The 17,462-nt window shown below is 41.7% G+C and overlaps 1 protein-coding gene across 17 annotated transcripts in view; it reads left to right on the top strand.

Annotated features, from left to right (window-relative positions):
- NCOR2 (nuclear receptor corepressor 2) overlaps nt 1–5,790 on the top strand; it is a 364,680-nt gene extending 358,890 nt beyond the window's left edge. For all 17 annotated transcript variants that reach the window (XM_066603378.1, XM_066603367.1, XM_066603368.1 and 14 more), the window contains one exon: nt 3,446–5,790. In XM_066603378.1, the coding sequence (XP_066459475.1) occupies nt 3,446–3,621 (176 nt within the window). In that variant the 3' untranslated portion in view covers nt 3,622–5,790. The remainder of the gene's footprint in view (nt 1–3,445) is intronic.
- Nucleotides 5,791–17,462: the final 11,672 nt, after the last annotated feature.

Here is a 17,462-nt window from a genome sequence, read left to right as displayed (position 1 = left end):
CTGTAAAATGAAGAAAAAAAAATTTCCACCATCTTTCCATCAGCCCACAAACTGCAACAAAAATGACATGATGATTTTATTCTATGGGCCAGTATGATTACTACAATACCAAACTGATGTCGTTTTCTTTTTTTTTTTTTGCTGTACTTTTATTTATTTGTTTTTTATTTACCTTTACTTTTTTCAAATTTTCAGCCGCCATCCTCTGTGCTCAATAACTTTTTTTATTTTTGCACCCACATACTTGTGCAGGGGTTCATTTCTTGCGGTACATCCTGTAGTTTGCGATAATGCTATTTTGGAATACATATGACTTTTTCACCGCATTTTATTGCATTTTTTTTCTTGGGAGACTGACCAAAATAGCACATTTCTGGCGTTCATTTTTTTTTTAAGTCGACGGTCACCATGCGGCGTAAATAATGCATTACTTTGCTAGATCGGACTTTTACGGATGCAGCGATACCAAACATGTATTTTTGTTTTATGATTTTGATTCTTTTATTTAGTCTAACCAACGACCTGTAATAACACAGATCCACAATTACAACTTAATAGTGGATGATCCGCAGTGTTTACGCCACGTTGAAACGTATCCTATATGTTACATAAACCTACCCTTATAGCGTTCATACAATACAACGGCAACTAGATTACATTATTCCCCATAATTGGAAAACCTTACGAAGCAGAAAAAAACATATATCATATTTGAATTCAGCACAATAAAGTTACTATAAGCCGCCTGTCTGCTTATCTGTTACAAAAATTGTGTTGCACAGGGTTATCTTTATTGCACGTCACATTAAAATCATGAAAAAGAACAAATACTGTCACTAAATCATAATATATAATTACTTATACATGTTTTTCAATTTGACAACCAAAAATTTCGTATGGCTCCTAGGTAATTTTTTTTTTTAGTCTGGAGCCCTGCTCTGGGATCAATCTTCAAAGTTATCCACGCGCCAGGGATTATTAAATGCAGTTAAGAACTTCAGTCCATTGTCATTGTTACTGTGTCCATTAAGAGACGTTATGGTCTATACCATGGTACTGCACTCAAGACCCTGTTTGGAGATACATTTCTCCACAAGTTTGTATTACTCTGTGCCATTGTAGGAGTCTTTGTGAGACACACTATTTCATTTTTAAAAGTTGCTTCTAGGGTAAAACATGTCCATGATGCAGCACATGATGGAGCATACTAATATGCCCAGAGTAGATTCATGGGTCCTTACTGTGCCTCCATAGAGGATTTGGAAGCACAATAGGGACCCATGAGTCAACTCTTTGGGCACCATGTAACTGGAAATTCTATTTTGGAATTTTTATTTATTTAATTTTTTTTTTCTTTTTTACCATTTTGACAGAAAAAGTCTAATAATTCTAAAAAACAATACTATCTGTATTAAAGGGGATGTCGAATTGTAAACTACAGATGACCTATCCTCTAGAATAGGCTATCCATAGTAGATTGTCGGAAGTCTGTGATCAGGACTTCTGATGATTAGCTGTTCCCAGGGCTGATACACTCCTGCACTGAGCTGATTTTTACAGGAAGCAGACAGGAACATTTTCACTGTAGTGGCAAGGCTTGGTATCACAGGCAAAATTCCTATTCACATCAGTGGAAACTTTGCCTGTAATACGAGGTCATGCCACTACACTGAGAACAGGGCTGTCTGCTTCCTGCAGAAATCAGCACAGTGCACAAACACAGTGGCCCACTGAACAGCTCATTAGTGGGGGGTCCCAGGTGGCAGACCCCAATGATTTAATGACCTATCCTTTGGGTGTAGGAAATCAATAGTGGTAGTTTACAACTAGAGACCCCTTTTAAAGCTCTATCTGGCACAAAAAGGTACATCACAGTAGCCTTAAAAATTAAATCAAAAGTTGAACCAACATGTACTTGAAATCACTGAAATTTGTCTTATTAAATCTCCAAATTCTTCTGCTATAAAATAGGTTTTCTAGGTTTTTAAAGATGTCAACATAAGTGGATTAAGGATTGAAATACAACATTGTTTAGTGCTACAGAAGCTTTGTGGTGCTTTGTAAAGAAAAAAATAAGCAATAATAAGCATTGAAATTGTGTGCAGTGAGACAAAGAACTTCCTTTTGAGCATGCTATAAAAGAAGTTAGTTAAAAAGCATGGAGAAGTGAGGGTTTCTAAATGCAGTTTGATGTGCAAATTTGTTAAAGCGTTTTTGCACATGTGTGTGTGTGTGTGTGTATGTATGTGTATATATATATATATATATATATATATATATATATATATATATATATATATATATATATATATATATATATATATATATATATATATATATAAAAATAATATATATATATAATATTTAAACTTTTTTTTTTTAAGAAAACTCAGCCAACATCTGTTTAGTGGGCTATCGGGCAGCACATGCCCACCAGCCTTGATTGAGTACTCAGGCCTTCAGCTCACAGTAGGGCTGGGTAATCATATTCAATTAATCGTCCTTTTGCTGAGGCACTATTCTAATTTTAGTCAGAATCGTGGAATGGACGCAGACTGAAGATCCATCAGATGGACACATATAGGATATATAAAACAAATTGTATTACATATTTGTATTCTGGCTCTTTATCCCTTGTATATTGATGAAAGGGATGGGGTGAAATAAAAACTGTTGGCTTGGGGGAAAGTGGTGTTTCTGAAAAAGCAATGAAAAATATTCAACCCAAAAAAAGAATTGTGATTTCGATATTAGCTTGTTCGCCTGTAAATGTGGCTATTATCAGGCTGGTGGGGAAGTAAGGTATGTAGGTCATCGGGGGCTGGGGCTGTGATGACTGGAGAAAGAGCAGCATATGGAGGCTCTAATGAAGGAGGGAGAGGGCAGTATATAAAAGTTGTGATGGGGTGTGTACATACTACATGGGAGCTAGATGATACGGGTGTAGAACGCCATCCTTCATGTGTATATAACTAAAGTTTGTACCCCACTCGTTTACACAAGGGAATTTCTCGCACAGTTATTTATTGATAAGTGCTATTTATCAGCATTGCCCGATTCAGTTCTTATAATCAGTATATATTAAGGAAATGCTTTTATGTGAATCCCTTAAGTAAAAAATGTGTGGTGTTATTTTTAGCTTGTTCAGCAACAAAAACAAAAGAAATTCAAGATTCAAATTTAAAATTAAGAAGAGATGAGTTTTTTTAGTTTTGAGCCTTAGCTCGAGGCCAATTTGCCACAAGGCCGAACAATTAGAAGGGCAAGGAAGCTTATCAGGGGGCACCTTTCTTTAGCGCTCCTCACAATATATTTGTAAGGCAATAAGACAGAGGGGTTTAGAAAAGACTTTTCTCATGTAGGGTATTTAATTTAGGGTTTCCAGAAGAGTTAAGAACATCACATACATGGCATAATCTAATACTGATGATCTTCTTTACTTTAGGGTCAACACCATTTCCATACAATCCATTAACAATCCGGCTCCCTACCAATCTTGTCGCTGCTCCATCCTCAACAGCCATTCCGCAGAGCAATTCCACCACCCCGCAGAGGGCACGTGATGAAGAGCCCAAACCACTGCTGTGCTCCCAATATGAAACACTCTCTGACAGCGAGTGAAAGCATCTTTTATCAATATTGATTGAAACTGGCCGTGAAAGAATCCCTGCAGCCAATCCGAATGCCTAGCAGCAGCCAATGTGATATAAAGACTGGGAAAAAGGAAAAGTTTATGAAAAGCCTTAAAATGACTCCCTAATCTTCAATTGAGGGTCCATATGTTTCTTCAGTTTCTGGCACACAACTGCTCACAAAGGAGTAGAAGGTCCCAGACCTCGTAGAAGATTGGATTTTTCAGCTCTATACTCAGGGGATATTTCCACCTGGTGCTTTGCTACATTGCATTGGTTTGTTAACAAAGCTGACTTGTAAGCGTGATGACGTATGTCTGTGTACATTGTATATGTATGTACATGTGTTCATATGCACTTAAGATATATACACATTCCAATTTATTGCACACAGACCTGGCAATGCAGAGCAGCTGCATGCATGGCCATTGCAGAACTGTTACCAGTTTGGTTAGGATCCTACCAAAGGTTCCCTTACCATGTGTTTCTTCTCCCTGATGCATCAGTGACAGCACCTAGTCTGTTTTTCCTGACCCTCACCCTTACTTACGGAATAGTCTGCTGAAGGATTATTAGTGTAATAAAAAGACAACCTTTTGTGCAAACACTGCATGTTCTCTCCATGGTTGCTGTTGCACCCTCACTGTACATAGTGTGGCACAGACCTACACATACATGTAGGTTATTCAGTGTCACCCAGTCCTAATGATGCTGACATTTACCCTCATGTCTTATTTTTCTACATTTTCTTTTTCTTTCACTGTCAATAGGCAATTGAGAGACAAGACCATAAAGAACACAGAGGTTTTAAAGTGGAATTTTATTCCTGTGATTGTATTAATGATTGTCGGACAGCATTTTTGGGAGAATGATCACCTCTTCCAATGTAACTGCACAGCCTGGGAGAACACTTGATATCTGTCAGTAAACAGGGTATGCTTTTAAAAGGCACGTTCTCAAAAAGTAGTTCTCTTTGGCTTAAGAAAAAAGGGCAGTGTAAGTCATGGTTGGTTTATATACATTTTGGTTTTGACAAATGTGACGGCACTATTGAGCATTTGAGTACATAAAGTTCCAGAATGTGAGAAGATCACATCACATCCCTTAGACTGAAATTGGCATGAATTCTACGAAGACTGGAGACCCTTCTAGGAGAAGGAGGCTAGCAACTGTTTGTCCTCTTTTGCCCAGGCCTGTGTGTATTTGCTTATATACTTTATTTCTTACATGCATATATACACACAAAATAGAACAGAGGTATGAGCACCACAGTGTCAGACCAAACTAGGGGCCGCAATAAAATTTGACAATGTATGCTACAAACATAGAGTATATTTAGTGCTCAGTTAAATGAGCGGTATTCATATAAAACTTTACAACTCTCCCAATTCTATTCTGGAGCTTAGCACCAAGAGACAGGCAGACACAAAGGGGACAGGCACATTATGAAGTGTCACCATCCCTCCTGCCTGGGGCCACATAGAACAGTGTTGTGGGCCACATGCTGCCCCTAGGGCACATGTTGTGCATGTATGGCTTAGGCTGCTTTCACACCTGTGTTAAGGCTCAGTTCAGGGTTTCCGTCTCTACTCTGTTTTTGGAGGAGAGAAACTGAAATACATCAGAAAAAACTGATCCGTTTTTTTTTTTCCATTGATTTCAATGGGATTTAAAAAAAACATGGAAAGCAAATGGAAAATGTACGTTTTTTGGATGGAAAAGTAACGCCGCAGCTTGCACTATTTTTCTGTCTAAAAAAACGGAAACCTGACGGAATGGAAGCCTTTACATTTGCTTCCCTTTTTTTTTTTTGAATTATGACTTATTTCAGTTTCTCTCCCCCAAAAATGGAACAGAGATGGAAACCCTGAAATGAGCTTTAACGCAGGTGTGAAGGCCACCTAAGATGCTTAACCTTAAACCTATTCCTACCACTTGCTACAGCCTTGTATTAATAGGAACTTGGTACATCTGTTGATGTGACTTGAAAATTGACTCTCCAAACCATAGTTTTGGGTGTTATTTTATTTTCTGTAAAGCAAACATGTCATGTATAATAAATTTTGTTTTTGTTTTTTTTTTGTTTTTTTTTTTACAGGGAATGATATAGTAACTATATATTGTGAACAGAAAAATAAATTAAAATGTTACATTTGCAGACTTCCCCAATATATTTCCTGCAGGGGTTGACATTTTCATGCTAGTTTGATGCATTTTGTAACCCATTTACGTGTGGATTAACAGGTAAATAGTAGAGATTTTAATGCAGCGGATAATCACACACAAAAAAACCTAAAATGATAGGTATGTTTATTAAGCACAGATCTGTCTCCCGTAACGGGTTGTTTATACATCGTGGTACATCCACAAGACCTCACATATAGCATGCTGGGTTTAAAAGATACAGCAAACGATAGCAAATTGTATATTCATACATTTTCATTGCCGTTGATGAGTTGTGCATTTCCTATTGGTTTTCTCCCAGAATCATCCTGGATAAAGATTGACAGATTTGCGCCAAAGGTTTTCTCGGGGTAACAATTGACTATTTAGGCTATAGGATGATGAAAAACTGTATATGTGTCTAGAGTCTACCCTGATGTTTCTTTACAGCTCACACAACTGGATAATTACCAAGTAGAGTGTTACTTTTATCAGTGTTATGCATGGTGATTGTCACACGGCATAAAGTAAATTAATTGCCATTTAGCAGTTTTGCTAGTTATGTAATTTGGCACGGTCGATATTGGCAGTTTAATATAGATTACTTCACACCAGGTCAGTAAACATAACACTAAAAATGTAATGAATTTTTGCCTTTCAACGGGTTATTTGAAGATATGGGTTATGGGAATAGCTTGCTGAATATAGCTGAACTGTAATTGTAGAAGGAAATTCTGCTCTTACACTGTTTCTTCAGCTGGTTAAGAATTCAATTCACGATGAATAGGCTATGTAATGCTTATATAAGCTTACAAATCTAGTATATATGCATATAGAGTATATTATCGGCCAAGATGTGCAATGTACAGACCCTGCCAAAGCATGAATGAAAGTGCATAGTGCTACTTCAGGAAGGGGGGGGGGGGATACCATCATTGATCATCTTCTGAATGTGCAAACAGTGGTAGATTTTTTTCCAGTTCATGGTCATACTTGCCCAAAGGAATCTGCTAGTGCTTGCTGTCCCATCATTGCTGGTACATAACAATACTTCAGGCAGTAGCTTATGACCCAGTACTTGCAGGCAAACTGAAAATATTTTGCCCAACATGTTTGTCTCACCACATGCACAGATTTCTTATCCAACCTTTCACAAGCTCTTGTCCATGGGATTCAAACAGGTCAAAAATGAGTGTCCTGAACCAGAAAGCGTTCTGTCTTAAAGGGAAACTTGGATACTTTTTTATACATTAGTAAAATGGAAGTTCTAGGGTAATTGAATATGCTCGGTCCATTACTACTTTCACTCTGCTCCCTGGAATGCAAGTTTCCAGTGAACTCTGTACTCTAAAGGTCTAGAACACACAGGCAATAAAAATAATGGCATGTTACTTGGTAGTGGAGAAGAAATTGCCAAAATAACATCCCCATCACTGTTTTCTGGTCCAGACGTGGGAGGACAGCCGGCTGTAAATGAAGAAGGGCGCTCTCTGTATTGTTTGTGTTCTAAGCAGAAGGTATAGAGGAGGCAGACAGAGCAGGAGTCTTTGTGGTGAAGCTTCAGCCTTACTTGGTTGTACACAGTATACACCTAGAAAAGAAATCTTTCTCCTAAAAGTAATTTACAAGCTGTAATAACTGAATGCAAACTGCTATGAAACTTACAACCTTCAGTTCAATTTATTTTTCCAGTTTCGAGAAAAAACTGCGCATGCAACTGATGACCACAAAATGCTCATGTATATCGTGTATATGCATTTGTTCATGTATTTAACACTGTGTCGAGTAAAGTGTAAAAAGGGGGGAAAGTGCTCTTAAAAACCATATTCTTAAAAACAAGTTCATCATTCTATAAAATAATAAACAGTCATTTACTCACCTTTCCAGGCTCCCCGCATCTCCCACAATGCAGTTCCATCCTCAGTGTGTGCTTGCAGGTTGCAGTCAGCCTGAGTACAGGATATCACAGACTGCTGCAGCCTATAAACGGGCCATCACAGGCAAGACCAGCGCTGGGGTGCAGGAAAGGCAATTATATGTTTATTATTTTATGACGGGGAGACCTGTTTTTAAGACAAAAATGTATCTCTGACAACCCCTTTTTAAGCTCCCTTAGTTGAAACGTACAGCAGAACTTTAAGGCGGCTGCTAGACGAGCATAATGCAAATGAATTTTTGCACCTGTGTCTTGGACAAGTGTCTCTCTGGATTTGCAGCAGTTTACAGCACCAGGAATGCAGACGAGATCTGATTCACATGCTGTGGAATTTTTCCATGTTGGAACTGTTCTGGATTTTTAAATTTGCAGGATATCCATTGCTACTGCGGTTTTCACCTCTCTCAATATGTAGGGGTAAAATATACACATTTTCTATAGTATGTATACACATTACAGGCACAATACCTGTGTTCACCAATACAAGTGGTGTATTTCTCCTTAGTGCATCATGTTGTTGGCGCTCAATTACCATATTGTCATGTTATACATTTTAGGTTTGAAATATGTTCTATGCTGCCCCCAATAACTTATGACCAGTTTAGCCTTCAGCTCTAGTCTAGCCCTCGATGGCAGTGACCTCCAAAACATTTACTGTCTGTCATATGACAAATGAGATTTCCTATCTGTTCAAGCAGTCCTAATCTTGGGACATACTAGGCCTAGTAATATGAGTCATCGAGTGTAAAATAAACATTTAGGTGGAAAAAATGAATCACAGAAAATATGTGGGAAAACGTAAAGCCTTTTTAAGGCTTTAGTAAAGTTTATTAAGTATATGTCACAATATCAATAATTAGCTGATTTTGTCATCAGAAGGTGTTGCCCACCTGATATTTCCCCTGCAGTAATGGATGCAGGGGAAATGTAGCATTACAGTATGGCAGAAAGTCAATCAAGACTGCAACCACTATTGGTCTGGGACATAGAGGTGGATCCAGCTTTATCACTCATGTGCCCCAATAGGGCATATAAACAGGAGATGCCAGCTTGGCAGAACACGTTTTAAGAACTCCCAATTTTCACTGTCGTCTCCACGACAGCACCACCTGAGATCGCCTCCTCCTGATAGTACAGGAACACATGAGAGGTTTGAAGCCCCCCCCTGCGCCTTTCTTACCCTACTCGGTGGTTTCCTGTTTTGTCAGTAGGCAGGTATCCAGAGAGGTGCTGTGAGCTCCTAGGAGTTCCTGACATAAAGATACAGCTTACTTACCATGGATCGGAGGCAGCAGGGGTTGTTTCTCCCTTCCTGAGGATCGGCTCCCGGGTCACTGCAGGGATAGTTTTCCCAGGCCGGATTCCTCCTTTCCAGCGCTGCTAATCTGTGGTGCTAATGGCTCCCGCTGTGGGCAAGGCCTGCGTACCTATGAGACCAGCGTGGTGATGTGATCACGTGGGGCGGATGTGGCTATGGCAGCGAATTCAAAAAAAGAATCCAAGAGAAAAACGGAAGAGAACAGATATTGATCCTAGTCTTAATACAGTATCTTGGTTTATGTAACTGCAGTGCTAACAAGTATAAGCGCTCCAGTGTCGGATGTCCCTTAACTAGCTGCTACCTCTGGTTTTGTAAGTAGCCCATTGGGTGCCTCATGCATGCTATTGTATCTGCATATATACATTTATATCCATTTCTCCTGCTGTTCATTTACCACAGGGGCAAAAATGTGGCTGGGTCTATGAACTCCAAAATTTAAAAGAGTGGCTTATGCGAAAAAGTTGCTACCAGCATACCCTGAGCTGTTATGCATAGCGCAGATTATTAAAGCAGAATCCAGAGGCTCCATGGAGGATATCAGGCTGTTAAGAGACAAGGTCGGCTTAGCCCTATCCTTCCAGGACTCACCACCATCTACTTCCTTTATTCCGAGACAGGTGAAGAGTTTTGGTATTTACTCCCAACTTCAAAAAGGATATAACCTTCTCAGAGGTAGAGGAAGATGCATATTTCAACGAGTTCTCAGATGAAAACAAGGATTATAAAACTTTCCTATTTAACCTTGAAGACATAAGTAAGCTAATCAAGACAGTTAGGGCTACCCTTAATATAGAGGAACAAAAAGAGCAAGAACCTTCCAGCATGAAGTTTTGGGGGGCTGGGCGAGAGACACAAACATACATTCCCGATCCATGGCAACATTCAGAATCTAAGAAGGAATGGAGTAGACCCGAAGTGGTTCCTTCATCTCCAGGGGCATTAAAAGATGCTACCCCTTCTCGGAGGAGGATTGCAGTAAATGGGAGGCCATGTCCAAAGTAGATGTTCCAGTGTTAAAAGTTGCTAAGCGGATGTCTTTATCCTTCGAAGATGTCACACAGCTAAAAGACCCTATGGACTGGAAAGCAGAGAGCCTCCTGAAGAAACTGTGGGAGGTGACCTCAAGCCTGCTTAGACCTTGCGTGGCCAGAACGCTCAATGTCTGGCTATGTCAGCTCTATCGAACGCCACCCGGAGAGTACTATGGTTTAAATCTTGGTCAGGGGATCTTGCCTCCAAGAACAAATTATGTTCCTTATCGTTCTACTGACAAGTCTTGTTTGCTCCAGACTTGAAAAAAATTCTGGAGAAGGCTGCAAACAAAAAGGGCATTCTGGAAGAGAGACCATGATTATACCAGATAAATAAAAGTGGAAAGAAAGGTGGGTATGTACTCACCTGGTGCTCAGTGGAATTCTCTGGATAGAGAATCCACTGGCACCCAATGTCCACGATAACTATCAACCACCTCTGGTTCTCAATCCAGCCTCCTGGAGATATGCTTGCGAAAGGCAAAATTGTAATTGCCGAAACGCGTCGCATAATATATAATCTACGGACTGAAGTCTATTACTGATCCCTCTGGATTCCAAAGCGTGGGCATTTTTTCTTCACTGATCATGCCACAGAGGAAAAGACACTTTTTATATTTCTCGGGACAACAGGCATATAAAGACAAAAGCAAGACTGGTCACTGGAGCTATGCAAAGGGAGGCAGAGAGAAAAGTTTCCTATCCAACCCTAATCAGGAGGAGCCTCAAAAATCAAGACCATGACGCCATCCCAGTGGGGGAAAAGGTAGACAATTTTCAGTTTCCTCGCTTGCCGTTCTGAATATTCTTTCACCCCCCTCCCCGTAGCTTCACAAAGATTATGGCAGAGCCGACAGCCAGTCTAAGGTCAATCCTAATAGTCCCATACTTAGACGATATCTTACTGGTAGCTGAAACTAGTGATCTCTTGATGGTCCACCTAGCTGCAACCATCTAGCTCCTGCAACGTCTAGGCTGGGTAATCAACTGGGAAAAATCAGAGACTGCTCCTAGCCAAAGAAAATCCTTCCTAAGAATAGTACTGAACTCAGTAAAACAGTGTTCCTTGCTCCGCATGATAAAAATTCAGGACGTGCACCTTCAGATCATGGCATTTCGGAGGGGGAGGGTCTGTCTTATCCGGTCAGCCGTGTCCCTTCTAAGGAAACTAACCTTCTGCATTCCTTCAGTAGCTTGGGCACAGTCCCACACAAGGGCACTTCAGGAAGCAATCCCCACAGTCTGGGACAAAAAGCGATTTCCCCCTTTGAAAAAAATGACAATAGGGGGGAATGCAGTAAAAATGTCTCTGCGCTGGTGCCTGTTAGTCCTAAACATTGTCAAAGGGGGTACACTGGCCACAGGACCCAGTAACACAGATTATGACAGACGCCAGGGTTTGGGGGCTTAGATAGGGCAACTATATTTTCCCTTTAGTCTCCATGACAGCAGCAGCTGAGATAATCTTTCCCGGATAGGACACGAAACGCACTGAGAAGTTTAAGTTCCCCAACTTCCTCAGTATTTTCCAGTCCTGTCAAAGGAAGGTTATCCGAGAAGTGCTAGGAGCTTTCTGGGTTCCCGGCTGGAGGTTTTGTGGATCAGAGGGTTAGAACAAGAGCAGCACTCCCTTCCTGAACGTCTCCTTCCGTCGGCTGTGGCAGAAAGGCAGCCCTCTCAGGCCGGTTCCTTCCCACCACAGGCGCTAGTGAAAGAAGGGCTAAGTGTGGGGCTGTACCTGACCTCCTGCTCGCTGGGCACCATGTTTCCCTGCCTTGGTCTTGGCGGCGCGTGGTGGCCGGCCCAGGTTACTTCCATGTTGCATCATCTCACTGGGGCGGGGCTTGGGTCGCGTGACTGATGCGTCGGCATCAGCTGACGTGGGAGGCTGGGCAGGCTCTGGACGGCGGCAAATTCAAAAAGGAAGCGAGAGAAATCAGGAGCCAGTGCTTGTAACCTTAAGATTGCGGCTGTTTGTTCAATCCTCGTGAGTAAGCCCGCAGTACTACCTTACCTAGGATCAGTGCTGCAGTGTCTGAAACTCCCATCCAGGCTGCGACCTCTGGTGTTGTAAGTAGCCCGTGGGGCAGCTCACATACAGCGTCTTGCGATTTTCACAAAAGTGATGGTGGAGCTGGTTGCTATCTTAAGGAAAGATCTATTATAATCATCCCTTATTTAGACCACATCCTCATAGCAGCTGACTACAGGGATCTACTATTATCCCATGTCACTATTACCATCAAACTGCTACAGCATCCAGGCTGTGTAATAAATTGGGAGAAGTCGGACACAGAACCCAGTCAGCAGATACATTTCCTAGGCATCATACTGGATTCAGTATGACAGCGTTCATTTCTGCCGGTAGTATGGAGACAGGATCTCGTCCTGCGAGTTTTGCCATTTCTGAGACAGAGTTTGTACCATTTAGGATGGCATGTCACTATTGGAAAACTGACCGCTTGTTTTCCAGTGGTGGCTTGGGCCCAACACCATTCAAGAACACTTCAAAGGTTTGTGTTGTCCGTGTGGGACAAAAGACAAACTTCTTTGGACAAAAAAGCAATACTAACAAGCCAGGTGAAAAGTTCATTCCACTGGTGGGTGTGCAAGATCAACAGCGGGGAGCATAAACTGGTTCCCGAACCCAGTGGTGCTGATCACGATGGATGCCAGCGCTCAGGATTAGGGGGCCCAAGTAGACGATACATACTTCCAGGAAACCTGGTCTCAGAAAATCAGGGAGCAATTGTCAAATTTCAGAGAGCTGTTGGCAAAAATCCCAGAGTTTAATCAAAGGGAAACATTTAAAGATTTTATCGGACAATGTCACAGTCATGGCGTATGTTCGGCATCAATGGACCAGACAGGTGTCCCTGCAGAGCTTTGTTCAAAGAATTTTTCGATGTGCAGATCAGTCGGTATCGGTGACCCACTTGAGGGGGGTTCAAAATGTGATGCCGGATTTCTTGAGTTGCCAACGTTTGGATCCGGGAGAATGGTCACTTTCACAAGAGGTCTTCCAGGATATAGTGTGCAAGTGGGGGTTTCCTCCGATTAGATCTGTTCGCCACCAAAAAAAAAATAAATAGGAAAAACATTTTTCCCTCAACCCCAAAGATCATCCAAGGGGTATGGATGCACTAGTTCAACATTGGGGACAGGGATTGGTTTATGCCTTTCCTCCAGTTCCCTTAATCCCCAGGGTGTTGCAAAAGTTCAGGCATTGAAATTTCACTGTCGTTTTTGTAGTATCGGTTTTGCCCGAAAGGAGCACCCTTATATCCCCTCCCTTATTTTCCTTTTTTTTTTGTTTTCGTGGTTTCATGATTAATTAAGGAAAGCTTATTTTTTTAAGTTCGATCCCTACCTCCTACTGGTTTATTATAAATACTGAGGAAGAGGGGGAGCTTTAAACTTGGTGGGTTTCCTGTCCTATCGAGGGAAGATAATATCAGCTGGTGCTATTGTGGAGACTTCCCAAAAAAAGGATTACCGGTAAATCTAATCTAACTTTCAGGGAACTTGGTCCCAGAAGGTCAACAGTCAGTCCTCAAATTCCAGGGAGCTCTATATTATGCAGTCTGGGAAGCCCTTTTGCATTTGGAAAATATATCCAAGGATTAACATCTGAAGATATTTTCAGACAATGTCACAGCAGTAGCCTACATCAGGGAGGAACAAGGCACCCTTCGCTGTGAGCGTTGCGTAAAAGATTTTCTGCTGGGCAGAACACCATGCCCTTTCCCTCAGCTGCCAACTACTAGACTAAGAGTGGTCCCTTTCCCAGGATTCCTTTCGGGCCCTAAAAAAGAAATGGGGGATCCTGCAGAAAAACTCTTCGCTTCAAGAAAAAAAAAAAACAAAGTAAAGAGGTTCTTTTCCTACAATCCAAGCAACCACCCAGTGGCAGTATATGCACTGACCTAGAACTGGGGCCAGGGGCTAGCCTATGCTTTCCCTCCAATCTCCCTGTATGCCAGGGTACTTAAAAAATTCCTTTGACAAAGATGCACCCTGATACTGGTGGTCCCCTTCGGGCCCAGGAGAAGATGGTTCAGCCTATTGAAAAGCCAGAGTTCGCAGAAGCCAGTGCACCTGCCTCCATCTTTCACCATGGATACTGAGAAGTCTATGCTGATGAATAGGGGCTTTTCAGATGGGGTGATGCAAACGCTTTTATCTTGTAGGAAAGCTATAGCCAACAAAATCTACCTCAAACTATGGAGGAAATTTGCATCATGATTTGACGGGAAAAATTTCCCCTTCACCTTTCCGGACATACCGTTCGTTAATTCTCGATTTTCTCCAAGGCGGCCTAGACATGGGCCTCTTTCCCAGCACACTAAGGGTCCAGGTAGCAGCCCTTGGCGTATTCTATGACACTAAACTAAAGGATGTTAGATAGATCACTACATTCCCAAAAGCAGCAGATCGGTTGAAACCTAGAATTATTAATTTATTCCCTTTATGGAATTTGAACTAGGTTCTCAAAGCCCTCTCCTTGACTCCGTTTGTACTCTTAGACTCTCTTCCCATCAGAGCCTTGACCCTAAAGACCACATATTTTAGTAGCCATCACTTCGGCACAGAGGGTAAGCGAGCTCCAGGCCTTTTTTTAACCATCAACCGTTCTGCAGAGTCACCAAAAATAAAATTATTTTTCAAATGAGACTCCTCATTTGCACCTAAGGTAGCATCATCCTTCCATAGGTCCCAGGATATAATAATTCCCTCTTTCTGTATTAACTCAAAAAACAACCAAGAGCAGAGGTTTCACTGCCTTGACGTTAGGAGGGCTGTACTGCAGTATATCAGCTCCGCAAGTCAGTGGAGGTCAGAGAGGAATCTGTTCGTCCTGTTCTTTGGCCACAATAAGGGAAAGAAGGCAGCTAAAAGTTACATTTCTAGAGGGATCTACCTAGCCATCACATCACCAAAGCCTAAGTAGCGCTAGATAAAACAATCTCAGGTGGTGCTGTCCTGGAGACAACAGGGAAAATGTAGATTGAACTTATTGGTAATCGGGTTTTCAGGAAGTCTCCATGACAGCACCCATACATTCCCCCCCAAAATACTTTACTACGCTTTTAAGCATACCGTTATAGGTAGTTTTTTCAGTTAGGCTTCTACCCTTGTCTGTCCGTTATAAACCACTAAGGAGGGTGGGAAAGGGGTGAACTGTAAACATATGTGTATTCTTGTCCTATCAGGAGGAGGCAATCTCAGGTGCTGCTGTCGTGGAGACTTCCTGAAAACCCAATTTACCAGTAAGTCTAATCTACCTTTCTCAGGATCCCAAATCAATGCAAATTTACATCATCTGGTAAAAGGAAAACTTATACATTAAGCATCGTCTGGTTGTGTTTTTTTTGTTTTTTTTTCTTTTAATGTGGTAGCTTATGGGTGACGGATGGCATCCAATGGAAGTATAAGTTTTCCCACACATCTCTGTACATGTTTTGTTAAGGAAAACGTTAGCGTGTCTGGCAGGACTTATGACTATGCTAAACTGTTATACAGCACTAGGAAGGGGTAGAGGAGAGGGGTTTAAACATACCTGTGGTGATGCTGTTAATGGGGAAAAAAGTTTGATCCTGGCGTATGTAATTCCTGCAAGTGCCCCAGAGGTGGTCTGACGTGGAAGAAAGATCACAAGCTGGGAATAACCGAAAGTTGCCCAACCCTCCTGGAACAACTCTTCTATTGCTCAGGCAACATTCCCTTGTTCTGTCGTGGTGAAAGATGTTCTGAGAGCCTTCAGAATGGGATACAGCTCTCCAGGCGTGGCTGGTTTCATACTACTTATTTTGGAAGTAGTATTATACCATTAAAAAACAAAACAACGCCACCTTCTTGCGGAGGAAGAGCCCAGAAGAATAAGCAGAGGTTGCAGACAGTCTGGATGGTGTGTTGCTCCTCAGACTCCATCCTGCATTGTCTGCCCACAAATTCCTGCTTTCTTTATTCTATTAGTATCTGGTCTTCTAGCAACTTGTGTATGAATCTGCTCCCATACGCAATGTTAATTGCTTATGCACTGCAGCTCGAATGCATCCATAGATATCAATGTAGCCCATACACATAGGTAAAATACATAATGCTGTGATTTTTCTTCCACTCACAGAATCCACAATGCCTACCCGCAAGTGTGAGCGAAACTTCAAAAGTCAATGACTTTCAATGCCTGCGTATCATTTGCATGGACCATTAACATGGAATCCGCAATTCAAATCCACTCGTGAAACCCCCTAATAGAAAAATGCAGCTCAGACTAATAAAAATGTGTTGAATGAGCACAGAATGCAATGGTCATAGGAGGTAGATATTCAGTTTGAGGAATTATGCGATTATTCTTATTATACTAACATCAAGACAAATACTAGTCAGTTTCCATTAGGATAGGCTTCCTTTATATTTAGATTTGTATGATGCCCTATCAAAGCTGAGCTAGTGGTACCCCAAGTACTGGGAAACTGTGTACGGATTTCTCTTGGCAGCCAGAAAATCAATGCAAGTAGAGAAGCAGGAAGACTATGCTTGACTGGAACTTCGGCTGGCGTTTTCAACATGACAGAAGCCAATTTAGGTAATGAAATGTATTGCTAGATTGCATAATAACTCATTTTAGGCCTCCTCTCCACAGCCGAGGCGGGAGGGGGAAGAGCTGACGGGTCTCAGCGGTGAGCCTCTCTAACAGGCTCACCGCAGAGAATCGCAGAATGCCGCGATTTGAGTCCCGTGAGCGGAGAATTGCTATGATTCTCCGCTCATGGACAGGGGGCCGTGCTTTCCATAGCAACGCTATGGAAAGCGTTCACTGCGTTACTCGTGTACGGATTATTGCTGCGAGTAACGCAGTGCAAAGATAGTCTGTGGACAGGAGCCCTTATTGTACATATGTGGAGGGAAAATTTTATTACAGTTTAATTTCCATCACCATACGGTTCACTGGTGATTAAAGCTTAGTTTAATAGACCCATCCACTTGTAGCTGTATTATGGGTGGCTGGTATAGCCTCTGTATGCCTCAAATTTCTTATGAAGATTTTTTTCGTTTCCCTGTAAGGCTGAGTGTCCACAGGCGATTTGTCATAGTGTGATCCGCAGCGATAAATTGCATGCGAAGCACGAATGACACGCTTTCCATAGGATAACTATAGAAAGCGCAGCCCAAAGTACAAGAGCGGAAAATTCTGTGATTCTCTGCAATGACCCTATATAAGATAGGTTCATCACGGTGACATTAGTGCTCCCCCGTGGCGGAATATCGTTCGCTATATTCCGTCCCGCCCATGGACACATCCTAATTCTGACAAAAACATTTTGGAATGTGCATTGGCCTCTGTATGTTCATGCAGGCATTGCTTCTAGTGGAGA

This window comes from Eleutherodactylus coqui, chromosome 5, assembly GCF_035609145.1.
Source record: "Eleutherodactylus coqui strain aEleCoq1 chromosome 5, aEleCoq1.hap1, whole genome shotgun sequence".
Taxonomy (NCBI): Eukaryota; Metazoa; Chordata; class Amphibia; order Anura; family Eleutherodactylidae; genus Eleutherodactylus; species Eleutherodactylus coqui.
Note: the sequence above shows the minus strand (reverse complement) of the source record. Positions and strands in the feature narration are given on the sequence as shown.